Here is a 27,933-nt window from a genome sequence, read left to right on the forward strand (position 1 = left end):
TTTGTTAATATGTGTTGATATAGGTATATACATAGGGGGAGTTATTCCCACATATACATTTATACACATACTCACACTTGTTAATTCTTACATGGTGATTCAATTGAGTTTTGTCATCATCAAAAAGGGAGAGATTATTGACCCCATGAGCTCAAAGGAGCATAAATTTTGATGATAACAAAACTCAACTAGAATCAAACTAACCTTATTTTAAGTGTTGTACTTCTTTAAGGATAAAGAAAAAGATTCATGGAGTTGATGATGAACTTGTGTTTTAAAGAAAGGTTGACATCCTAAGATAACACAAGATTAATCAAAGATAAAGAAGAAAGAAAATGTTACCTTCCAAGCTGCATTGAAGATCAAAATTAAAGGTAAATAGTTTAGAAGTTAGTTTAAACTTTAAGGATTGCTTGTAAAAATATTTGAAAAGTAGAAGCCAATGATACTTATTTTTAATCCCTCAAATTCTTATCCTAAGTTTTCAAAACTTATTTTTGAATCATCAATGGCCTAAAAGTATTTTATTATAATTTGGTATAAAGTTTTAAAGTTTTTAAAGTTATGCAGAAAAGTTTTTCTGGTATACTAACTGGTTTGCTACTAGTTCTGGTATGCTAACTGTCTCAACTCTGCACAACATCACAGAAAATGACAAAATAACGACTATTTTCTTGAAATTTGAAATTGTAACGTTCAAATGAGTTCTCAAACGGTCAGAAATAATCCAAAACTATAAATACACTTATCCTTGGCTATAACTACTGTTTCTAACCTTTTAAGATCATTAAAGCTTTCATTCAAAGTGCTTAACATGTTTTTATTGCTCATCATTGACTTACCTACTCATATCTTCTTTATAGATTCTATTGTATCGAGTGAGATTGAGTTTTAAACACATTCTTAGCATTTATGAGAGATTATACAAGTACCTATTGAAGCTTGATTGTGAAAAGTGTTTGGGATAACACTTGAAAGAATTGTGAAACTACTTGTAAAAGCTTTGGTGTGAAGATTTGTAAAGGATTTTTGTCTCTTACCTTTAAAAGAGAAGATTAGTAGAGTGAAGAATTAAAGTGAGATCTTTGAGAGAGTGGATGTAGGCTAGTTAGGCCGAACCACTACAAATATTCAGTGTTCAATTATCTCAACCCGTATTATTTAAATTTATGCATATTTATTTCTAGTTGAATTATTTTTATTAAGTTGAGAATTGATACTGTTTACTGTTAACATTGCTGCAAACTGAAAAATTTTGTTTATTGTTGAATCTGCCGATATCTGATATAATTTGCCTCTTGCTATATCTGCTGTCAACTGATATATTCTGTTTACTGCTTTGTTAGCTTTGCTGTAATTTTATTCAGATTACTGAAATTTTTACTAAGTGTCAATATATTCTGTTAAATCAGTATACTAAATGTTTATGAGCCAACTCTGCATAAATTAATTATTTGAGCAGTTTTACACACATTTCACAGTAGAAAAATTAAATTGAACTAAGCTGTAATTTTTCAAAGGTTTTGAGTAAGAACCAAAAATTTGTTTTAAGTCCAATTCACCTCTATCTTGGACATATTTTGAGACATCACTTAGTCCTTGTCAAAGTAGTTTCATTATAGGAAGGCAACCACCAAATAATATCATTGTTGCTCAAGAAATTCCCCATTGTTTTTATCACTCTAAACTAAGAAATTATCCTTTGCAACCAACATTGACTCAGATAAAGCATATGACTTTGATTCACAGTTTTCAAAAAAAGACTCTTCATGTATTTGGGTTTCTTAGGTTAGTATTATTATAAACATTTAAGGTCATCCCAATTTTTTTTTATCTTGTTTAATGGCACTCCTTTTTCCATTGTTTACTCTCACTAGAGATCTTCATCTACCTATTTGTTTTGCGTATGAAATGCTTTCTCATCTTATTTGTAAATATGTTGAGAGGAAGAACGACAACTTGAAAAAGCCTTTCTCTGTGGGCCAAGTACTAGTTTATCTTTTTCTTTGCATATGATCTCTTATTGCTTGGAAAAATCTATGGTTTAGCAGGAAGGTGATCAGAGATATTTATTTTCAATTGTTTGGAGCATCAAGCCAAAACGTTAGTACTTCTAAGTCTATTTCCCTCGTTGAAAGGCTAATTCTATTCTCATGATTTCCAATATCCTCGTTTCTTCAAGTTTGAGACATTACCTTTGATGTACCCCTATTACAAAGGGTCTTTTTGAATACACAGTCTAGTGCCATTAGGAAGATTCAACATAGATTGTCAAGTAGAAAGTCAGAACTTCTTAACCTTGTTACATATGTTTGGGATGAGTATAAAAAGGTATAGGTAAGGTAATAAAAGACAAAGTAAAATATTTAATCTCATTTTGTGTTGGGAGGAATATATGGTAACTGATGATTTAGTGACCATGTATTATAAAATTCTTTACTTTACTATTTTTTAAAAATAGTGTTTATAGAAAAATAAAATTAATGAAGGTTTAAAAAATATTTGTTCTCTATTATCTTTATAATATGTACATTTTAGTTTCTATTGAAGTAATTCTAATATATTATCACCAGTAGTGATATGTGTATTAATTTAATTTATTGGCATTGTTAATTTAATTTAGTAATATTTTTTAAGCATTTTCTTTATTTTTTTAATTATAAACACTACTACTTTAAAATAATAAATTATTTTAATTGACATATCATCAAAATATATATTGTTTAGAACAACAAAATATGTATTGTTAATATTATTTTAAAATATTATAAAATAATGTCCACAAAATATGTATTATTAATATTATTTTAACATATTATAACATAATGTTAATAGTGTATTAAATGTTTAAATAAAAAATTTCAAGCATTATAATATAATATGAATAAACTTTATTATATTAAAAGAAAATTTCAAAATTTTTAATTATATATATTTTTAAGGAAACAATTTTAAAATACAATATACTAAAAATTTATTATTGAAAATTAATATATTATAATAATATTATATTATATATAAAAATTAACAAAAAAATTACATATAAAAAAATTAAATTATAAATATTTATAACGAATATAAAAGCAAAATAAACTAGTGTAAGCAGGTATTTGTATATTAATAACACGAAATAAATTTTTGAAGAACTCATCATCATTATCATTATTATTATTGTTATTATTATTGTTTAATAACTAAAAAAAGAGCTTATTATTTTATTCATAATTTCAAAATTCCAATTAATATTTTTACTTTTTTAAATTATATTAATCCATATAACAACTTTCATAAGACAAAATTTCATCCAATTATGATTGGAATTTGATGGGATGATATAATTGATTAGAAATTATAAAATTTAATTGGGACATTGAAAAATTAAAAAAATAATTATAATTATAATTATATATAAAATTAAATCTATTTTTTATTTTCTTTTATTCTAATAAAATAAATAATTTTTTAATTTTACTCGTTTTACTCAGAAATGGAGCGGATGTTAAAATATGGAGCAGAGCAGACAGATAAAAATGAGAAAAGCTGTAGGCAATGGTAGCCAATAGTGAGTGGAGGCAGACAACGCAATGGAGGCTCTCAAGGTCTGGACACTCTCTTCTAAGCCATTTCGCCACCTCCTCCACTTAGCTTCTTCCAACACCACAACTAGACCTTGCTACTCCACTCTGGTTCTCCGCTCCTCCTCCTCCAGGGTCGGCGGACGCAATCGCAGGTCCTGCTCCTCCTCTTCTTCTTCTTCCTCCGCGTCAGACCGTGAAGCTGTCCGCACTATTAGGCTTAAAAAGGTTTTAATAGTTTCATTCTCCTCTTAGTTGATTTCTGATTTTCTGTTCAAATTCGTCCTCATTTTTCGCATATTTTTTCAGTAAAAGTTTGAACTTTATATTATAAATGATAAGTTAAATAAAATCAATTCATATTTATGTGTCTTTAATGTTTTTCTGCTTTCTTGGAAGAACTCAACTTTGTATCTATAGTCAGCCTCTGGTTGGTTCCCAGGACAATTGAGTTTTGTTGTACTTTTATTGTATAGAAGAAAATTTTACTTATTTAGTTATCAAATTCGTTTATCCTTGCGGTTATCTCTCTGTAGTGCATTGTGGGCTTTGGGGAGTAATGTGTTTAAAGTTGAATTTTCATCTGCAGTTATGTTATTTTATTCTATTTTCTTCTGTGATAGGGAAGAACAAGGGCACCAATCAGAACTTGAAATTTGGGAAGTGGGAACATAAAAAATTTAGAATTTTGGATTAAATGATTTAGTTTTGTTTTCTCAGTTTTTGATTTTACGATTTTATAGATTGAAGAACTGAGGAGCAATGGCCTTGAGCCCTACGCCTATAAGTGGGATAGGACTCATATACGGCTAATCAATTACAAGAGATATACAGGCATCTAGCCAATAGTGAAGAGTCAAGTAACATGAGCGATCATGTGTCAATAACAGGCAGAATTGTTGCTCGCATAGAATTTGGAAAGCTTGCCTTTTTGACACTAAGAGATGACTCAAGGACTATTCAGGTTGGCCTTGTACTTGCATTTGGTTGTGCCTTTTATGATTTGTGATTTGATACCAGTGCAGTTTAAAATCTCATTCTTCTTTTCTAAATGCATGGTTTATGTTCATGGTCAATGGAAACACTAATTTGGAGTCTATTTTTTGTGAAGTTCCTTTTTCCATTAATCACTTAAACAGCTTTGTGATGCAGTAGTTGGTTTGTTTAGTAGCTTATACTCTGTTCTGTAATGTTACTAAATATATTAACATGATGTACAAAGTCAGTTTAGATTATGCATGGAAGTGAAGGTTATTTTCAAGAACCTGAACATGATGATTATTAGTTCTCTGTTGGGTTTAGTTCTTACTGCTGAGTTTCATAGCTTCTTTTGGCCCGCCATGTCTTATTCCGACTTTTAATTACTCTTGAGAGAATTTGCCAACTACTTGTTTTAATTAATGTATCAGTATGAAATTCTTGTTTGGAGTTTTGAGCTTACTATTCTTTGATATATACGTGTTTTTCCTTGGTCTTATGAGGTAAGATGTCGTTGGAATTCCCATTTCCTGTTCACCAACTGTGATGTTCTTCTTAGTTTAGCTCTCTTTTCTTGTAGCTTTACTGTGAAAAGGAAAGGCTCTTAAATGGTCAGTTTGAGCAATTGAAGACACTTGTTGATATTGGTGATATATTGGGTGCCAGCGGTTCAATGAAACGCATGGAGAAAGGTGAATTTTCTAACATAGAATTAATTTAAGGGAGCTGAGCATTCTTTGAACGTTATTGTGTAGTTTTGTTTATTTTTTCGGCTTTGGAGGCGATGGAAATTGGAGAATGTTAAACTTCCTGCACTCTTCCTGAACCTAGCAAGGCTACTTTATATTAGTCTTACTATGATCTATATGTCCTCTGGTCAAATGTCATTTGCATTCCTGGTTTACCTTTCAGGTGAAATTTCAGTTTGTGTTAGTGCTTTCACTATTCTTACAAAATCCCTACTTCCATTGCCGGACAAATATCATGGCCTAACTGATGTAGCTAAGCGTTACCGCCAACGGTGAGTTTGTTTTCTGCTCCTAAGTTTTTTTCATTAAATACTTAGCCTGAGTTGTATGATGACATATCAGACTGAATTTTTAGAGGATATCTTTTTATGAAATAAAAGTAAAATGGACTTTGTACGTGTTTCTGTTTTATTTTGCAAATTATTCATTTTTTTTTATTTTTGTGATGGTCCCTTATCTTCTTCAATGATTTTTTAATGTTTAGATATGTTGATATGATTGCAAATCCTGAAGTTGTTGATGTCTTTCGTAAAAGAGCCAAGGTGGATTATCTTCACTTCTCATCTTATCTTTATTATTTGATTTACTATGTTGTTGAACTTAGATTTATATACAACTGTAACTTCCATGAATGTTTTGTACAATCAATCCCTTTTTTCTGCTGTTATGTGTCTTGATTTTTAGATTGAGCTCTAGATTTTTATGAACATTATCATGAAGATTAGGGTTTAAATTTAAAGCAAGCAATTAAGTTCAAATTTAAATAGTCCTAGAATATTGCGTTCTCAATTTGGTAAAGTAAAATGGAAAGAATTAAAAATTATTATTTTATATTTAAATTATAAAAAATTAATATATTTGGTATTGTTCTGTAAAATGGTAAAGTAAAATTGAAGGATATAGAAAAGGCTTTGTTCAGTTTCTTAGGAGAAGCAAAATACTCATGGGATCCTTCATATAAAGCAAAAACCTCCATTCAAAAGAGAGCTCATTAAGCTGAATTTGGCAGACTTGATACTTAAGGCAATAAACCAATTTCAAACCAAAAAGGTTTAATTTTGTTTGAACAAATCGTATTTCCCTTGGTGTATATTCTTTGTCAAACCTGTACCTAGACGTAGCGAAAGACAAGTGGCAGGACTGGAGTTGGGGGCAGGCAGTGGGTAAGGGACAGATGCGGGGGAGCGGCGGTGAGGAGAGGCAAGATAGAACAAATACAAGAATCATATATCAAGCCATTTCTGTGAGGATCGCGGGTGGCGAGTATGAAGATGCATCATACCTGAGAGGCTCAGAGCGATATTCCATGGTGCCAAGCCATTTGTGGCAACCAAACCCATCTCCACCACTGCTTCTAGCTTTCTCTTTATCCTTCTCATTTTCTTCTCCTTGTCGCTGTTGACCAGATCATCCACAGAAGAACCCACCGCAGCGCCATGGCTGCACCAAATCTATACTAGCTGGGTTTGGGATTTAAGTGTTAGTGACTCAGTTCTGGAGATATATGATCAGGGTTAACAAATTTGGGTTTTGGGTTTTGGAGGAAGAAGAAATATGGATAATTTTTTTTTTTTGGGTTCTTTTGCCTTGTCTTTTTTTTTTTTAAATTGCAATCAAGAATTTCTTGAATTAAAAATATTATTTTTTTATAATTTAAATATTAATTCTTTCCATTTCACTTTACCAAATTGATAACGCAATGTTCTAACACACTTTAAATTTGACCTTAATTGTTCGATTTGATAAACTATAGGACCCTAATTAAACAGAAATAAAAAGCTGAAGCCCTGAATTGAACTGTGGGCCAAAGTTCAGGACTGAAATTTACATTGAAGCCTACAATCATCACTTTTTATCTCCATGCCTTATGAATGTTTTAAGATCTTTACTTTGTTGCTCTGTGCTCATTTTTTTTTTAATTTTTTATTATGGAATTGGCATGAATAATGTTACTGAAACAAGAACTATTGTGAAATATTAATTATAATATGTTGTGTAAATCTCAAACTTTGTGTGGGGGACCCTCAGCCACCTTCTGTTTTCTGCTTTTAAAATACTCACAATGACTTTGATCAGAAGAAATTTTGATCTTCTGGTTGAGAGCACTAAAGGGTTGCCATCAAATCTGTTTTTCCTTTTGCTTCTTATGGTTTAGTAATATAAGAATAATAATTGTCTTCTCTTCTGACAGATTGTTTCTGAGATTCGCAAGACAATGGAATCACTAGGTTTTGTTGAAGTTGAAACTCCAGTTCTGCAGGTCCTTTACCTTCTTCATAGTGTCTTAGTGTCTTTAACATCTTTTGTCAGACTGGTTATTTTCATATTATAGAAAAAAAATAATCAATATATTTTGTATATTCCAAATTAAAGTTGATTTTTGTATTTCATTGGCATATTTAAGCAGTAACTGTCAAATTAATGAAAGAGCTTTCACTAGGTTGGCTTTCATAAGTAATTGCTAAAATCCTAGCTGCCCTCACTTGCAAAGGCAAAGTGACAATAACTAGGAAGAGATGGGATTTGAAAAGCTTAATATAAATAAACTTTTGGAATGGCAAAGATGGGGGTTTAGGAAGTATTCTTATGCACACCAATTGCAGAAAGATGGGGGTTTAGGAAGTATTCGTATGTACGCTGCTAGTTGTAGAAGTCCTCAGATTGATAGATCATGCGTAGTTCTCTGCTTTGATGTTTTCAGGGTTATGCGTGGCATTGTAAATAGACATGAAATATTTGTGGAGGTGAAAAGGGTCCTTGCATAGAGACTAAGGGTCCATTTGGTTTGCATATTAGAATTGGAATCAGTATTGAAATCGGATTGAGCAGAATTGGGAACGGAATAATGGATTTTCATTTTTGTTTGGTTCACTACGGAATTGAAATCAAGTTCCTTTTCAAGGTTTTCGTTCGCATATGTAAGCCTAAAATCAAACTTATTTTGTACTTGAATGAAAATCAACCTAAAATTAGTTTTTTTATATTTTTTTATATTTTGCTTTTTTAATTTTAATTAATTATAATTATAAGTTTTAAATTTAATTAAAAATAAGAAAATATAAAAATAATATTTTTATATTTTTAATATAATTATTTATAATTAATTAAAATGATAATTTTTCAATTTTATTTAATTTTAAGAAAATATAAAATAATATTTTTATATTTTTAATTTAAATAATTAAAAGCAATTATAATCATAATTTTTAATTTAATTAATTATATGAAAATATAAAAATCATATTTTTACTATTTTTGTTCTAATTAAGTATAATTAATTATAATTAGAATTTTCAATTTTAATTATTTATATGAAAATATAAAATTATATTTTTATAATTCTAAGAGGATTTTTGTTTGACTACTTACTTTTAACTTTTGACTTAAAATGTATTTTTAACTTATAATTTAATTTAGGAATAAGTAGTTAATTGTTTAGTAAAGCTAGTTAAAATTAATTTTTAAATAGTTCAAGTGTTTGGTTAAAAATATTTAAAAGGAACTTAATTTGTCAAAATGATAAAAAAGTATATATCATTGAGTGTTATAGTAGTTAAAATGAGGGTAGTCTTGATATTTTTAAAAATTATTAGGACAATATAGTCTTTTACTTTGTGTAGTTTTAAAATAAGTAAATAAATTATAAGTAAGAGAACGATTGGAATCTCTTGATTTTAGGAATACAGATTGTTAGGCATTAATTATATTTTCCCATTGTAATTAGCTTTTTTTTTTTAGTTTTCCTATTTAGTTTTAATTCTTTGTATATAAATAGGAGCCTTGAATATCATTTTTTTTCCATTAAGAAATACACAAAAAATTCCCTCAAATATCAGTTTCTTTTATCATAGTATTAGAGCATTCGAGTCATTAGGGTGGGCTTCAGTACTATTCATTGGTACTCTTCACGTGCATTGTTCATTGGTACTGTTTATGTGCACTGTTTATCAGTATTGCTCATGCGCATTATTCACGCGATATTGTTTATCAGCACTGTTCAATGGTACTGTTCACAATATGTGGATTTTTTTTTTTTTGCTTTTTTCAACTGTTCCTTGTGTGCCGTGTCTCTACCTAGCCTTTGTCCTTGACTTGATCACAAGCGAATATATCTAAAACTTTGGATTACTCTAAAGGAACAAATGATGTTGGGATTTTTTTCCAATGAAGAAGATCAACCCCTAAGATGTTTGTTGTATCGGCTTAAATCTCAATCTTCCACAGTTGTTTCTTCTAATTTGTCAAATAGGTAATGTTTTTCTTGCCAACTTTGATAAATCTTGTTGGGTTATAGATTTTGGAGCAAACAAATATATGACAGGCTCTTCAAATAAATTCTCTATCTATTTCCTATGCTCTGAAAAAGAAAGGTCCATATAGCAAACGGTTCCTTTACCACAATTTTTGTTATAGGTTCTATTGCATACATTCTCAATATAAATCTCAATTCAGTTAGCTTTCCTGTTAATTTTTTATTTGTTAGTTCCATTACCCAAGTTCTTAATTGCAAAATTAGTTTTTTTCCTCCTCATTGCATATTTCAGGATTTGAAAACAGGAAAAACGATTAGTAGTGGTAGATTACGAGATGATCTATATTTGTTAGATGACAGATGCGGTTCCTCAAATCCTGGAGCAAACCAGGCTTTGCTAGGAAAGTGTATGAGTGCCAGTGTTATTAAGGCGAAAGGCGACACTAAGGCAACAAGGGACTTTACGGCCTTAGTCGATAGTTGAGAGGCAAGGCCAGGCTTTTTCAAAGCAAGGCACCATAGTCTAAATTATCTAAATTATAGTAAAAATGTGTACTTGTAATATAAAAATTCATACTTTTTAACTAGTTTGATATGTAAAAAAATGCATATTGAAAAGGAAAAAAAACACATTATTTGCATTATGTTTATATGTAAAATAAAAGAAATTGAAAATTGTACGTACCTGTATTTCCAGCTTAAGTAAAAGATAAAAGTGAGACTGCAAAATTAAAACTCATAGCATAAACAATAATATAAATAATAATAAGAGATGTTAATATAAACGGAAAAGAAATTGTGCATACCTGCATTTCCAACTTAAGTACAAGATAAAAGTTGAGGCTATAAAATTGAAATTCATAGCTTAAGTAATAATAATAATAATAATAATAATAATAATAATAATAATAATAATAATAATAATAATAAAAGTTGTTAAATCATTAAATAGAACATGCAAATTCTAGAAGTTCAAACTTTAATAAATTGAAATAAGTCATAAGTTATAACAATCCAAATACAACAAGTACATAAAAAAAAAAAGAACTTGTAACTAAAACTACTCATTATCAAGATTTCCAAAATCATCTTCATTTTCAATAGCTTGCATCACAAATTCTTTCTCCTCTTCATCATCATCAACAACTTGTGAAGAGGATGCACCCCTCATTGAACGAGACCCTCAAAATGATGGAGTTTCAATTGTTGTTGATCTTACAACTGATCTCGATTCATAACGAGATTCAGAAACTCCGGTTGTTCTACCAACATCACTCCAGGTTAACACATCTTCCATGAAAACAAAGGTATCATCATCATCATCATCCCCATCTCTCTTTTCTAATTCACCAAGCAACCACTCATCACTTTCATCAATATTTGCCAAATCAATTGGCGTGGTGATATCCCCAAATGTGTATTGGCGTAGTTACGCTCTATTGTACTTTACATAAACCAATTTGTCCAAGCGTTCTTGAAATAGCAGATTTCTTTTCTTACTATGAAGCTGCCATTAATTTTATAATAATAAATAAGTTAAACTTAAAATTGTAAAGATTCAAAATAAAATAACAAAGAATATTAAATATAATAATTATTCTTTTACTTGCATGCTCAAAATTTCTCTCACTACCAATTGCACTACATGTGAGACTCAAAACCTTTATAGCAAAGTTTTGTAGGTTTGGAGTTGATGAACCATATGTTTTCCACCAAGTAGTTATTAAAATATAGAGTCAATGATTGTCAAACTCAAATTCATAATATAATTTAATAAATGAGTTGGATGAAAAATTAATAAAAATATAAATTAATAACCTGGAGATTTTGTTGTTCTTCCTCTAATAGCAGAAGGATAACTAAACGTCCCTGTAGCTGCCTTATACTTCTCAATTTCATCAATAATCATGTCAACTTTTGCTGAATCTCGTTCCATTTTATGAATGCACGAAAGCAAGCCTGAATTCACATCTTCATCACGCTCAATTCTCATCTTGTTTGGATAAAAAAATTCAGGATTCAAGAAATATCCGGCAGCATGCAAAGGACGATGCAATTGAACTGACCATCTTGCATCAATAATCTCAAAAATATTCTTGTATTTCTCTTCATTACCATTGAATGAGTTGGTAATAGTTTCTTTAGTTCTATCCATAGCTTCATAAATATATCCCATGGCTGGTTTTTTTTCATTATCAACCAATCGAAGCACACGAACAAGAGGACCGGAAACCTTAAGAGCATATACAACATGATTCCAGAAGGCAGGACTCAAAACAGTTCTTTCACACTTTTTGCCTTTCAACTCTTTAGCCCATTTACTAATTGTCCAGTTCTCTGAAGTAAACTTTTTTCTGATGTTAGCCTTCTGCAGATGAATCCTTTCCAATGTAGTGAAAGCAGTAGCAAATCTAGTTTGCCCTGACCTTAGTAATTCTACTCCTTTAGTAAAACTCCGTAACATATTCAAAACTCCTGAAGAGCCGTATATGAAACCAGTAAGCGCAACAGCTTTGCGGAATGTTTCTTTGAAAACCATTATCTTAAAAATATCTTTCAACATCAAATCTATACAATGGGCTGCACATGGAGTCCAATATAGATGTGAAAAATTTGCTTCCAATATTCTTCCTGTCATAAACAAATAGATAATTCATTTCATTAATAATAAAAATAAATAAACAAATATATTTTTCTTTTAATAGATAATATTAAATAAAAACTTTACTTGCTACAACATTATTTGATGTATTATCTGTAACAATTTGAATCATTTTTTCAGGACCAATTTCCATAAGTTCTTTCTCAATCAAACTAGTCAGCAACGCTGCTGTTTTTGATTCATCACTAGCATCCACTGATTTAATAAACACGCTTCCTTTCGAGCTATTAACTAAGAAATTAATCAAGCTTTTCCCTTTTCTATCTGTCCATCCATCACATAACAATGAACATCCATAATTTATCCATTCTTCACTATGAGACTGAAGAAGTTCATTTGTGGACTGTGCTTCCTTATTAAGTAATCTAACTCTAACCTAATGATAACTTGGAGGTTTCATTTCCCTTCCATAATTTCCTATTGCTCGAATCATTTATCCGAAGCTATCATAATTCACAGCATTAAAAGCTATTCCTACATCATACATTCATCGTGCTATGGCAACACACGCACGCTCCCTTAATTCCTTCTTAGCTGGGCTATTTTCATCAACAGTAGTTTGCCTCACATTTTTTCTCGTAACAGCCCGTTTTGGAGAAAAATAAGCATCAATAGGCCCTCTATTGCTTTGTGGTGGTGGAATTTTTGCTCTTTTTGAAGTACTAGTACCACTATTATGAATTATTCCCTTTGTTTTTTACTACCAATTTCTTGCACTCCATCATCCTCTTCCTCATTTTCATCAATTCCTAATGTTTCAACATTCTCAAATTCGGGCGGTCTTTCCGACTGATTTTTGCCCTTTTCTTTTTTTACTAATAATGTCTTGCATTTGACTCCTCGCATCTTCTGGAAATTTTGGACATCGAACCACATTTTTATAACCTTGTAAGGTGTTGCTTGATTCTATTAACCCCCCCCTTTACAAACTTTCATACAGTAAATGCACTGAAGATTATTCTTATTATTTTCATTAAGTTGAATCACATGTGCCCATCTTGGATCTATTCTTTTACTGCTAGTAGAAGATCTAGTTGTATTATACTTATCACTCATCTATGATCTGACAAAACAAAAAAAGTAACATAATTAAAAAGCACAAAAAAACACTATAAAGGTTGTGTTATCTCAATTCAATAGTAGCAACAAAAGCCAAAAATATAAGAAAATAAGAAATTAAAGCAACAACTATCAATTGAAGCAAACAAGAAATTAAAATATTAAGCATTTGATTTTTTTCAATAATTTGCATAATTGTACATCATGCTATATTGGTATATTTAAAAAGTATTTATAATACTAATAATAATGCAACATATTGAAGAAAATTACAAATTAATTAATTAAAGCAATAATTCATCATACTTTCGCAAACTCCCAATCCAAGCAAATAAGAAATTAAAATATTAACATTTAATTTTTTTAATAATTTGTATAATTATACATCATGCTATATTAGTATATTTAAAAAGCATTTATAATGCTAACAATAATGCAACATAGAGAAGAAAATTACAAATTAATTAATTAAAACAATAATTCTCAACACTTTCCCAAAATCCAATTCAAGCAAATAAGAAATTAAAATACAGTGGACCTTCACCATCACTAAACTTAATCAACAAATACAGTGGCTTAGTTATAGCTACTATAGTTTCTACTTCCTCTCAAAAATCATCATCACTAATTGTTTTAGCAACTAATGCACCCATTGTCCTCACTTTCTCATCCCCATTTTTCGTTCACTTCTTCCATGATTTAAGAACAATAGTTGTTGCAAGAGCCTCTCTACAAACTAACAATCTTTTCAGCAAGATGTAATGTGAAGCAAATCTAGTTTTTGCTACTTTTAGCAATTCCAACTTTGATTGTGTTCTAAAGATGGATAATGCTTGTGTGTGATTGATAATGTATTTCACAATGCATTTCCCTCTTTTATAAATATTATTCAACCAATCAAACTTTTGAGCAAAATCCTTGAAAATTAGGTTGAGAGTATGAACAACACAAGGAGACCAAAAAATGTGTTTATATACCTTCTCTATCTCTTTTCCTGCAGCTTTGCAATTTGATGCATTATTAGTAATAATTTGAAGAATGTTAGAAGGCCCTACTTCTTCAACAGCTTGAGTAAGTATTCTGCCATAGCATTACCTGGAAAAAAAAAAAAAAGGTTTTAGAATAATTTTACTATAATTTAATGCTCAATTTTCTACAAAAATAATTAACATTCGAAGATGAATAACTATAACCTGTTTTTTCAATGCCTCAAAAGTCATCAGCAGACATGAACATAGCTCCTCGACTGTTAACTGCAATAACATTAATCAAAGGTCGATGTTTAACATTGGACCACCCATCAGAAACAATAGACACCCCTTGAGTATACAAAGTATCCTTGACCGGAGCCAAGTGTTTCTTAACGTCTCTTTTACATCCATCTAGCAATATAGTTCTTTCCTTTTCATAAGAGGGAGCTTTATATCTTTTAGGGGCATTGTTAGTTGCTGTAACCATCTCACAAAATTGAGGATTTCGTAGAACATTAAAAGGAATTCCATTAGCACATAGCCCTTTCATCACTTTTAAGTCCACCATATCCCTTTCCATCACGTTAAAAGCACTTGCTATGGGATTAGCTTTAACAACAATTGCTTTAGGCTTTGTGCTGATTGTGGAATTTTTTAGAGATGAAGACACACCTGATTTCTCTGCCTCTTCAACCATTCTTCTCAGTTTGTCATATCTAACTCTATCTTTCATGAGTGCTGGGCAACGTTGAATTCCTGCTTTCTTCCCTGGTAGAGCTCCAAAAAAGTGATAGTGCATTCTTGTATATGAGCTGTTGAATTGATTGTTGCAATGCTTGCATGACCAACACTTTGTTCCTCCTGAATTCTTCCCTTTTGATGCTCAAATTACATTGATTTCACTCAACAATGGCTTTGTTGATGAATCTTGTTGTCTTTGTGTTGATGCTTTTTCAATTTTGAGATTTGATTTCTCAATTGATTCTACATCTTCACTCTCATCACTTGCATCTTCATGTGGAATTTTTTCTCAATTCTAGCCTATTTTTCCGCACACCATATTTACGAAAAGAGAAGATGAAGTTTTGTAAATGGCTACTTTATAATTACGGAAACTGTTATTCCTTTAGATAGTGAAGGGCGAGATTTATATCAGAACATTGGAACTGCAATTCAGCCTTTTTTTTTTTAATTAAAAGATAATGTTTCATTAAAGTTCCTCTTTTGTTAGGAACATAAAGGGACAGAATCTCTATTTAGTCTTACTTTCTTTAATAATTTAATTTTTCAATTACAATTCCTTTTATGGTTTGACTTCTTTCTTTAATATAATTCAATTTGTAATTGTATAGATAGTGGTGCAAAGTTTGGAATTCAGATCATGCATTCCTAATTTGTTGTTCTTTTTTCTTTAATATAATTTTTATTAGCCTAGATTTCTATTCTATTTAGTCTTACTTTCTTTAATAATTTCAATTTTAAATTATAAATTCCTATTCTGTTTTGTCTTCTATGTTTAATATAATTCAATTTCTAATTAAATAGATATTAGTAGTTTAGTGCATAACATTCAAATCTTCGGATCAGGGTCTTTTCACTTTAATATATTTTCAATTTTTAATTAATGTTATTTATATTTAATTGGAAAACTGTTACAAAAGTAATAGTTTAAACTTTAAATTATAAAAGGTATTTTATTATAAAATACAGCCTTTAAATTAAATAGTCATATTATGATAATTTAAATTATTTCATCAAGTAATTAGTATTATAATAAGCTACTTCTTTATTAAGTAATTAAAATGATTTATCTTAATTATTAAGCTATTTTATTAAGGATGATATATAATACTTAATGACTTAAATTTTAATCCTCAATTATTGTGATTATTATGTTATATATTTTAATTATATGAATGATATACATATAAAATTATAGTATTATCCGTTGTGTGTATATACCTATGAGCTACTCAATACTAATTCATAAATTATTCGATGTAGTTATATTTTGGGCAAAATTATAAAATAATCTCTTTTTATATCTATTCAAATATTATCATTTGGTGATAATGTTTAATCTATCATTGTTAGAAATTGTTCTTTGAATTATATTAAATTAAACTTTGTGATTCTCCACTTAAGAGTAAATATACTAAGTCGTTTAATGTGATTTGATTTATTGGCCGAAGGTATATTACTTTGTGATTATTACTTTGTTCTTTGAATTATATTAAATTAAACTTTGTGATTCTCTGCTTAAGAGTAAATATACTAAGTCGTTTAATGTGATTTGATTTATTGGCCGAAGGTATATTACTCATCAGGTAAAGTCAAGTTTGAGTCTCCACTCTTTAATCCTTTGCTAAAAAATAAGTATTGATAATTTAATTTGATAAAATACTAGTAGTCCAGTAGTACTTGTTAAAATTAAAGGGCTTATCAATTTGTAAATAAAGTAGGCAAATAACTAATTATTTAATTTGTGTTAAAAGTCTAATAGCTAATAAATATATATAAAATATTAATTTTAATATTTATGTTCATTTATATAACATGGTTTGTATATATATATATATATATAAACACACATTAGCCTTTTATTATACACGTGTTGACATGTTTGTCTTATTATTTTTAAAACAACCATTTTTATCATTTTAAGTTAATTATTTTATTTTAATGTGCAATATAAGTAATTCTATATAATTATTATATATTATTAAAACATAACACACAACCCACTGCCTATCCAATTTCCTGCTATTAGTCCATAGTCTATACGTGGCAAAATGTTTTGCCATCAACTTGACCGACTTCTAAGTTACACTGGGCTTTTTTTTTTTTAAATATTAATAATTTATTTATTTATTCATAAATGTCAATTTTTTTTCTTTTTATGTTTATAAATTAATTTTTTTAGTCAAAAGACGTGAACTATAAAAAATAAAAATAGATGAATGTTGTGTATAAAGAAAGAGGGTTGCGGTAGGTGACAACCAGCGTAAAAATTTAGTCATACCTTATGATATGGATTCAAATGATATAAACGTTGGGGTATCCTCTACTTACGATGAGCTACATTGGAGCTCGGGTATAGTGAAAAATATGCAAGGGTGTAGGGCATTCACTGAAAGCGACTCGCCATGCCGGCGCCCTAGTGTGGTGTTAAGTGAGCAATGGTTCCTACATCATGGACGGGTGTGGGTAAAGAAATTAGTCCATAGGACATATAGTAGAACAGATAGTGGAATAGAACACAAGATGGACATAGAAAATAATAGAAGATATCATAGAAGGAGACTAATTAGGAAGGAACAGGATAGGAGGAGGATCATGATTGGTACTTGGAATGTTGGATCACTTACAGAAAAATTAATGGAGCTTGTAGATACTTTAGAAAGGAGAATGGTGAATATTGCTTGCATTCAGGAGACTAAATGGGTATGAGAGAAAAGCAAGGAAGTGAGTAATTCAGGGTACAAACTGTAGTTTACCAAAAAGGAGAGAAACAAGAACGGAGTGGGCATAATCATAGACAGGACATTGAAAGATGCTGTAATAGCTGTGAAAAGAGTAGGAAATAGAATTATACTAGTAAAGTTAGTACTAGAAGGATAAATAATAAATGTAGTTAGTGCTTATGCTCCACAATAGGACTAGATAGTGAGAGTAAACAAATGTTTTGGGAAGATATGGATGATTTAATGCAAAGCATACCGAATGAAGAGAATGTTTTCATTAGTGGAGATTTGAATGGACATGTAGGAAGTGATAGGCAAGATTATGATAATGTTTATGGAGGTTTTGGTTTTGGCAGTTGAAATGAGGAGGGAAAAAACATCCTGTATTTTGCTATAGCATACTACCTAATACTAGCAAATACCTACTTTATAAAAAGAAAGTCACATTTAGTGACTTTCAAAAGTGGGCAACATAGAAGTCAAATCGACTTCCTTTTAACCAGGAAGACAAATAGAGCTCTATGCAAGGATTGCAAGGTCATTCCAGGAGAGGCTTTAACAAGTCAACATTGGTTAGTGGTCTTGGATGTCAAGTTTAGGAACAATTCAAGTAAGGTCAGAAGAAATAGTGTAGCTCGAACAAAGTGGTGGGAGCTTAAAGGAGTAAAGCAAGTGAAGTTCAAAAATGAGCTTCTCGAGTCCGAAGCATGGAAGCTAGATATGGAGGCCAATGATATGTGGATACAGATGACATCAAAGATAAGAGAAGTAGTTAGAAAAGTACTTAGAGAGTCTAAAGGACATGGGCCACCCTCAAAAGAGATGGTGGTGGAATGAGGAAGTACAAAAGGCAGTGAAGAGAAAAAGGGAATGGTATAAAAAATTACCCAAATATGAAAATAATGAGGCATATGAACAGTACAAGAAGCAAAGAAAGAGGCAAAAAAGGCAGTTAGTCAAGCAAGAGCACAGGCCTTTGAGAAGTTATATGAGAAACTTGGAACTAAAGAAGGGGAGAAAGATATTTAGAGATTAGTAAGGAGGAGAGAAAGGAAATGTCATAATCTCAATCAAGTCAGGTGCATTAAGGATAAAGAAGGAAAAATATTAGTGAAAGATGAGGACATTAAAGAAAGATGGAGAAATTATTTTAATGATCTCTTTAATAATAGTCAAAATGGTAATAGCGTGAATATAGACTACAGAACAATAGAAAAGAATGTGAATTATACTAGAAGGATTAGATCTTTATAAGTAAAGGAAGCACTTAAGAGAATGAAAGTGGGTAAAGCCTGTGGACCCGATGGAATACCAATTGAAGTATGGAAGTGTTTGAGAGATATGGGAGTGACATGGTTAATTAAATTATTTAATAAGATTCTAAACTCAAAGAAAATGCCTGATGAATGGAGGAGGAGTATTTTAATACCTATTTTTAAAAATAAGGGAGACATATAGAGTTGCTCAAACTATAGAGGAATTAAACTCATGAGCCATATTATGAAGTTGTGGGAGAGAGTTGTGGAGCATCGACTACGTCATGATACTTCTATCTCTCTCAATCAAATTGGCTTCATGCCCGGTCGTTCAACTATGGAAGCGATCTTTCTCATTAGAAGCTTGATGGAGAAATATAGAGATGTGGAGAAAGATATACACATGGTTTTTATTGATTTGGAGAAGACTTATGATAGTGTTCCAAGAGATGTCTTATGGAGTGTGTTAGAACAAAAGAGGGTATCTATTAGGTACATATAAGTGTTGAAAGATATGTATGAAGGAGCAACTACTATTGTGCGCACAGTGGGAGGGGACACAAGAGATTTTCCTATCTCAATTGGATTACACCAAGGATCAGCTATAAGCCCTTATCTTAGATGAATTGACTAAACATATACAAGAGAGTATTCATTTATTTATGATGTTTGCGGATGATATTGTTCTGATAGATGAGATGCGAGAATGAGTCAATAGAAAGCTAGAGCTTTGGAGAAGTACTCTAGAGTCAAAGGGCTTTAAATTAAGTAGAACGAAGATAGAATACATGCATTGCAAGTTCAGTGAAGACCACACTGGTGATAGGGAAGGAGTTAGTTTGGATGGAGTGGTACTGACCCAAAGTAATCACTTTAAATATCTCGACTCAGTCCTTCAAGTAGATGGGGGATGTGAGGAGGATGTTAGTTATAGGATTAAAGCCGAATGATTGAAGCGGAGACGTGCCACAGGAGTTTTATGTGATCGCAAGATTCCCAATAAGTTGAAAGGAAAATTTTACCGTACAGCTATACGACCGGCTATGTTATATGGTAGTGAGTGTTGGGCACTGAAGTAGTTGTATGCGTCTAAGATAAGAGTTGCAGAGATGAGAATGTTAAGGTGGATGAGTAGCCATACTAGACTAGATAAAGTCCATAATGAGAGTATTAGAGAAAAAGTAGAAGTGGTGCCAATTGGGGATAAGTTGAGAGAATGGAGATTGAGGTGGTTTGGTCATGTGAAGTGTAGACATACAGAGGCTCTAGTTGGACAAGTAGAGCACATTAGATTAGATGATAGAAAGAAAAAAAAAGGGTCGACCTAAATTGACTTGTAGGAGAGTGGTACAACATGACCTAGAAGCATTACAAATTTCGGAGGATTTAACCCAAAATCGTTTAGAGTGGAGAAAGCGAATACATATAGCCAACCCTAAATTTTTAGGATAAAGGTTTAGTTGAGTTGAGTTGTTGTGTATAAAAAATACAATATGTCTAAATTGTTAATATCCAATTTACTAATTTTGTTACTGTATATTTTATTGTAGCATGAATATGCATATGAATTGTTAGATATAATATGTATTATTGATGAATATTGTGTCATCCTCAGCAAACCGCAGGTATTCACGCTTGTTTATAAATAAATAAATATATAAATATAATTATCATGTTAACATTTTAAAAGAGAAATCAATTAATAAAATTTTAAAATTTAATCATTAAAAATAATAATTTTTAACCATTTTAATTTTTATATGCATAAACATTTTTTTTATAATGCTATAAACAATTTCCTTTTTGAATGCTATAATATTCACTTAATAATGGATTTCTATTATATTATCTTACATTTAAAATTAAAATTTATTTCACTTTGTATATGTGGATCATTATAGGAGATTAAAAAATTTATTGCATTGATCTTCGAAACAGAATCATAAAAAACTGGTAATGGATCGATATTGTATTATCTTAAACTTTCCTTTTTGAATGCTAACTTGTAGATTTTTTTTAATTAATGATAATTTGTAGATTGTCATGTTTTTTTTTTTAGAATTAAAATTTCAATGTTTTAAATAGTATAAAAGCAGTCCTAATTACGTTAAAATTAGGTTTGGAATTATTTGTTCAATTAAAATAGAAAATATTAATTTTAATATTTAATAAATTTCTTATTAAAAAATTTTAATTTTTATTTATAAATCATTCAAATTTAAGTGATATTAAAATTTAATATAAATATTATAAAAAAATTAAGAATATGTTAATCAGTTCACTGATTTCCCAATTTATTTATATTTTATATATGTTATTAATAGATTATAGATATAATAATATATTTACTTTTAAAAAAATTAATTAATACTTTATTTTTATAATATTTTTTAAAATAATAATAATAATTTGTTATATGAATTTATTAATTATCTTAAAAATGGGAATCGCAATCTAATATATCAGTTTGTTATTTTTTACAAAAAGAAATTATAGTGTGTTAATAGTATTCAATAACTGACTAAATAAAATGTTTTTCTTTTTTTTATTTTTATTTTTTTTTTAAACAGATTGATAGAAGGTTCTAAGCATCTACGTGTTGTTTCCATATCCCATATGAGTTGCGGGTTGCAGATGTCTCCTATTCATCCTTCTCTTCCCCCAAATCAAATCACGCCTTATCTTCCTCTTTCTCTGCTTTACATCTCATATCTTCATCTCATTTAAAGATTGCTAGAGAATTTGAGAAAGTGTGGATCCATCTTCGTCAAAACTAGATTGCTAGAAGCTTCTGCCTTCTTCATTTCAATTATCAGCAATTCAACTTTCAAGTTTCTTATCTTTCAAAAATGTTTTCTTGTTGCTTAGTCTATCAAGAAATTTCTTTTGTTCTTCATGTCCTTTCTCATTTTAATGGTGATTTGTTTAGATTTTCACTTCATGATGATTCTGTTGGTTATGAACTTTTGATTTTGTCTTTGTCATTTTGTTGCAAGCTCTCCCAACAATGGCAGAAAGCATTCAGCACCCATAGAAATTGAAGCTTATTGCACTGAGAATAAAAACAAAGAAAATCAATCATTTGAAATTTTGAATTATAATTCTTTAAATTTATTGTTTTTCTTCTTCTTACATTTGTTTTTCTCCTTTGATTTGTGGACTAGAATTTGACGATTCAGAACGCGTCTCCCAGGGTTTTGGGACACAGTCATCCCGCGATTTGGGGCTCGCGATCCAGAATGCGGAACCTAGGGGATGTGGATGGATTTGGTAACTATGCTCATAACTTCAATAACAAGAAATACTTGAGTGGACTCAAGTCTTTTTTTTAAAACCGGGTCTAAAAGAAGTATTTAAGCTGTAGAGTCACTCTCAGTGATAACATTATCAACATATACTATCAGTAGAATTCGGATAGCCTTACACTGCCTATAAAATATTGAATAATCACACTTACTGTTTTACATACTAAGATCCTGTATTACTTCACTGAATCTCCTAAACCAAGCTTGAGGACTTTGTTTCAAGTTATAAAAAGACTTTCGAAGTTTGCAAACTTTACCTAACTCCCTCTTACCAACAAATCTTGGTGGTTACTCCATATACATCTTTTTTTAAAGATACCATGAAGAAAGAAATTCTTTATATCTAATTGATGCAAAGGCCAATCATATTTAACTGCTAGAGAGATAAACTGGACTGAAGCTAGTTTAACTATAGGAGAAAAAGTATCAGAGTAATCAATCCCATATGTTTGAGCATATCCCTTGCCTACAAAACGTGCTTTTAATCTGGTTATAGAACCATCACGATTCATCTTCATTGTAAAAACTCATTTGCAACTAATAGTTTTCTTACTATTGAGCAAAGGTATCAGTTCCCATATACTATTTGTATCTAAGGCCTCTATTTTCTTTTTCATAGTGGCACATCAACCAGGATGAGATAATGCCTCAATGATTGTTTTAGGGATTTTTATAGAATCCAAAGAGGTAACAAACATTAAGAAGGAGAAGACAAATGATCATAAGAAACAAAAGAGAAAATAGGGTAAGTACATACACATTTACCTTTGCAAAGAGCTTCCGATGAAGAAGATGGTGGAGGATCTAAGACTGGAGTCTCCAATCTCCTTGAATAAACATGAACAATAGGAGGTCTGATTGAGATTGGGATAGAAGGAGGAGCAGGAGCAGGAGCAGGAGGATTTTGTTTGACAGTGTAAACTAAAATATCATCGTCCTCACCCTGATTCTCATATGTAGATATTTGAGGAAATAATGGAGTAGACTCGAAAAACGTAATATTAGTAGAAATAATATAACGATTAAGAGTTGGGAGAAAAATGCATGTATCCTTTTTGGAGCTGTGAGTATTCAAGGAAAACACATTTAAGAGACTTTGGATCCAATTTAGAAACATGTGGAGGAACATCTCGCACAAAACAAGTACAACAAAAAATCTGAGGTTCAATAGGAAACAATAATCTGGATGAAAACAAAATAGTATAAAGAATGTCCCCATCAAGGATTGAAGATGGCATGCGATTAATCAGAAAACATTTAGAAATTGCATCTGCCAAAAAATATTTAGGTACCTTCATTTGGAAAAGAAGTGCCCTAGCTATATCAAGAATATGCCGATTTTTTTTTCGGCAACACTATTTTGGGATGGTGTATCAACACAACGTGATTGGTGAATAATACCATTTTGAGTCATATAGGTATGAAAGTACTTAGAAAAATACTTTTTAGCATTATCACTTCTTAACATGCGTACAGAAGTATTAAACTGTATTTTAATTTTAACACAAAAAGCATTAAAGATAGAAAATAACTCAGAACGATTATTCATTAAACATAACTATGTAACACGAGGGTAATCATCCATAAAAGTAACAAAATATCTAAATCCAAGTTTAGAAGTAACAATGCAAGGACCCCAAATATCAGAATGAACTAACTCAAAAGAAGACGAAACTCGTTTATTGACTCTAGACGCAGAAGGTAAACGATGATGCTTAGTAAACTGACATGACTTACATTCTAGTACTGACAAAGACTGAAACTGATGACATAATTTCTTTAAGGTAGATAAGAAAGGATGACCCAATCTACAATGAAATTCAAGAGGAGTTAAGGTACTGGAGCAAGCAAGAGATCGCGATTCACGTTTATTAAGGATGTAGAGACCACCTGATTCATGCCCTTTATCAATAATCTTCTTCGTCGTAAGATCCTGAAATAAACAATGATTAGGGAAAAAAGAAATAAAACAAAAAGAAATTGAACAATTTAAGTTTTGAGTAAGTTTACTAACAGAAAGTAAATTAAAAGAGAAGTTAGGTAGACATAAGACGGATGACAAAGATATGGATGATGTTGGATTTATAGTTCCAGAACGCATGACACATGAAGTAGATCCATTATCTAAAGTGACTGTGGAAGGGGTAGTAAAAGACTAGAAACAGATAAAAAATCAGAATTATCTGTCATATGACTTGTAGCACCAGAATCAATGACTCATTTACATGAGGAGGACACAAGGCATGTAGTGGATTTACTTGACTCAGCGATAGCGGTGATTGAGGAATCAGTAGGCTTTAGAGATGCCCAATACTGGGAAAACTGTGCAAATTCTTCTGTAGACACTGAGATAGTTTTCTCAGAGGAGGAAGACATTGTAGAATCTTCTGCTACCATATTTACCATTTTGGATCGCTGATTTTTCCTCAGAAGTTTCAAACAATTATGTTTTGTGTGTCTAGGCTCATGACAATAATAACAAATGACTCCTCCCGAATCCTAATTAGAACTAGCCTCCCCATTACTTTGATTATATTTGTTGTCAGTAACCCCTCCTCTATATCCTTCTCTTTTTCTCTGTTGTCCACTCATAATCCAACTAATAAGAGCACCGTTTGTGGGTTATGAAAAATGAGTGCTCTCTGTACGAAGGATACGTGTAAAGGTATCATGCAGAGAGGAAATCTCAGAACTAGAGAGTATCTGAGATTTAACAGTCTCGTATTCTAAGGGTAAACCAGCACGAAAACTCATAACAATTATTTGCTCACATTGAGCTTGTTGCACTTTTACATCAGGACTGAATGGTAACAGAACATTAAGCTCTTAATATATATGTTTAAATTCCATAAAATATGCTGTAAGAGTCTTATCTTGTTTTTCAAGTCGATAAAATGCTTTGTAAACATCATATGTGTGAGAAATATTGCCATTGCCAGGTATAAAAATTCTAAATACTCCATCAATTCTTTAATATACTCACAGTGATTAATAAGACTCATTAGCTCACTGTGAATTGAATTCCGAAACTGTAAGAACAAACAGGCATATTTCCTCAGCCTAGCTTGCTTGGTATCATCATGCGGTGGATCATTTGTGAGATGATTATCTTTATCAATGCTCCGCAATTAAATCAGAACAGTCTTGCTCCATTCCAAGTAATTCAAGCCATTGAGTTTGCATTCGGTAATTTTAGTCATCACCGAGAATACATCATGAATTATAGATTTGGTCTCACCCCTAGCCATTGTAATTTAATACCACAATCCACAAATAACCTATGAAACTGCCTCTAGTTAGCAGATCCTTATGATCCAGTGACTCCAAAAAAATGATCTTCAAGCACCATCAAGAATGAAGCCTCAAAACCCAACACAGTCTATAGGGATGGAACCACCATGTTGGGGCGACGCCGGGAGAGGAGGTTCGACCGTCGGATGTTGCTAGAGAACATCACACGCGCTGAAGCATGGAACAAGAACCATAAACCAAAAGTGGCGAGTGGAGGTCACTCACTCCAAGTTTGGTTACTGGACTTTCAGGGATGGTCGGTCGGCACTTGGGTCACCTCTTGAGGGTGGCAGTGAGACACTGTAGTAACTCCAGTGGGTTTTCCTAAGTTACAGTGGGTGGAAGGAAAAATAGGGGAATGGGAACAGGAGAAAATTCTTAGGGAAAGATTGCTACTGGACCTTGCTATGATACCATGTAAAAGAAGGTATTTTTCATATATTCAAAAGGTGTTATACACAGCTCTACACACACACACACACACAATTATCTCCTATGCTACATGGATTGAAATTCTACATTGATTAGGAATCCTTTTCTAACAAGGATATCCTATAAGAGTCAACTTCTAATAGGAAAAGACTTCTATAATGGTTTGAAACTGAATTGAAAACCAAAATATGAGAATTTGAAAAGCCGAACCAACCGAATTACTAGTTTGGTCTGATTGGGTTTTTAATCTAATTTTCTTTTGCAATCAATTTGAAATTTTTATCATGTGTACATTTTTGAAAAATGATTAAATGATTATTTTAAGCGCAATAAATTTTGATTTTTCACATTTATATCCATGCATTTCCAACTTTTCTTGGGTGCAATTTATAAAAAAAAAAATGAGAATAATTGAATAAATAAAAGTATTTTCATACAAAATATCTAAAAGATAAAAATTATTAATCTCATATTTTGCATATGTAATATATTAACCCTTATACCTATGCACTTATCCAAATCAAACTGAATATGGGGGAATTATTAAAATATTTTTATCTTTTTATTTGTATTAATTAAATTGGTTCAATTGATTCAGTTTTTTTTTATTATTTTTTTATTTTTTTAATACTTAAAAAACGAACCAAATGAAGTAAAAACTCCCAATTGGGTCCGTTTGGCTTGGTTATTTTAGTTGGACCTAAATAGTGAACACCCTAGGAAAGGACCTATAGGCTTTGAGCTTCATTTTTTGGAAAATGAAATTAGTAGAATGGTGTAAAAGACCTCCAAGTTGGAGAACAATTCACGAAATGGTTGACACAAAAGTACTGGCTAGCCTTTTTCTTGTCTAGTTAATAAACATAAAGACTACTAGTGTGTTTAATAAAGGACTATTTGAAGTGATTTGTTGACCATGTATTAATTGTAAAACCTTTGCGTTTAGCTTTGGTGCTCCTCAGTGTTCTTCCTTTGGCAGATTAGTTACATTTGTGGATTAGAAGAATGTAGCATGTTGGTTGGACAGTTTCGATCTTTTGGTTGGACTGAACTTATTGTTATTTGGCTGCTGTTCTGATGCTGTCTTGTATGCCTTCCAAGTACTGCTATTACCCAAATTGAGGTCATTATGCATGCATCATATGTGTTAATGCTTGCTTTCTATCAATCTCTCTCCCTCTCCCTCTCTCTCTCTCTCTCTCACTCACACACACACACACACACACACGCACACACACACACATGCGCACACGCACACACACACACACACACTATATTGATATGATCTGTGCTAAAGGCCTATGTGAACTACTACAAACAACTAAGGGAGCCATGTGGGTGGCCTAGCCTGCTTTACTTTTTAGACCTGTAATTCTCACATGATTGGGTTGTGACCCTACATCACTTCCCTTTTTGGTGTCTTATGAAAGTTGTAATTAGATTCAAAAAAGGGTTGTCAATGTTTGATGTTGGCAGAGAGGACGCTTGGAAGAGCAAGTGAGGCAGCACAATGAGAAGAGGGCAGCAGCTATTTTAGAATCAGAACGTGCGGAAGAGAAAAAAAAATGAACACGAGGATGATTCATGTGAAGTCACACTTGATGATGACTTTTTAACTGCTTTGGAATATGGAATGCCTCCTGCTTCAGGAATGGTAATCATCCTTCTAGCATTGCATTTTTCTTTTTCAACGATATTGTGAACGAAGATGACTTCTTTCTATTAAAAAGGATGCTTGTACAGCCACTGAAAAGAAAAAAATGATGCTTGTACAAAGGCTAAAAGAGGTTCTTCCAGCATTGATACCTCTGAAGAGTATGATAAATATTAAATTTGTTTTGCATAACAGAAAGTTATTCTCGACTATCAAGATGCTATTGAATCCTGAGGTGTCCACACACCTTGCTCATTTTAAAATGACAAAGACAGTTATGTTGCA

At 31.2% G+C, this 27,933-nt stretch overlaps 1 protein-coding gene across 1 annotated transcript; it reads left to right on the forward strand.

Annotated features, from left to right (window-relative positions):
* The first annotated feature begins 3,532 nt into the window (after positions 1-3,532).
* Positions 3,533-27,933, forward strand: LOC110644161 (lysine--tRNA ligase, chloroplastic/mitochondrial). The gene is given in 9 exon segments (XM_058145637.1): positions 3,533-3,803; positions 4,319-4,378; positions 4,381-4,539; positions 5,134-5,245; positions 5,466-5,574; positions 5,787-5,844; positions 7,494-7,562; positions 22,131-22,236; positions 27,471-27,933. Coding segments are annotated over 9 exon segments (930 nt in total). The 5' UTR covers positions 3,533-3,584; the 3' UTR covers positions 27,509-27,933.

Source organism: Hevea brasiliensis, chromosome 4 (assembly GCF_030052815.1).
Source record: "Hevea brasiliensis isolate MT/VB/25A 57/8 chromosome 4, ASM3005281v1, whole genome shotgun sequence".
In the NCBI taxonomy this organism is placed as follows: domain Eukaryota; kingdom Viridiplantae; phylum Streptophyta; class Magnoliopsida; order Malpighiales; family Euphorbiaceae; genus Hevea; species Hevea brasiliensis.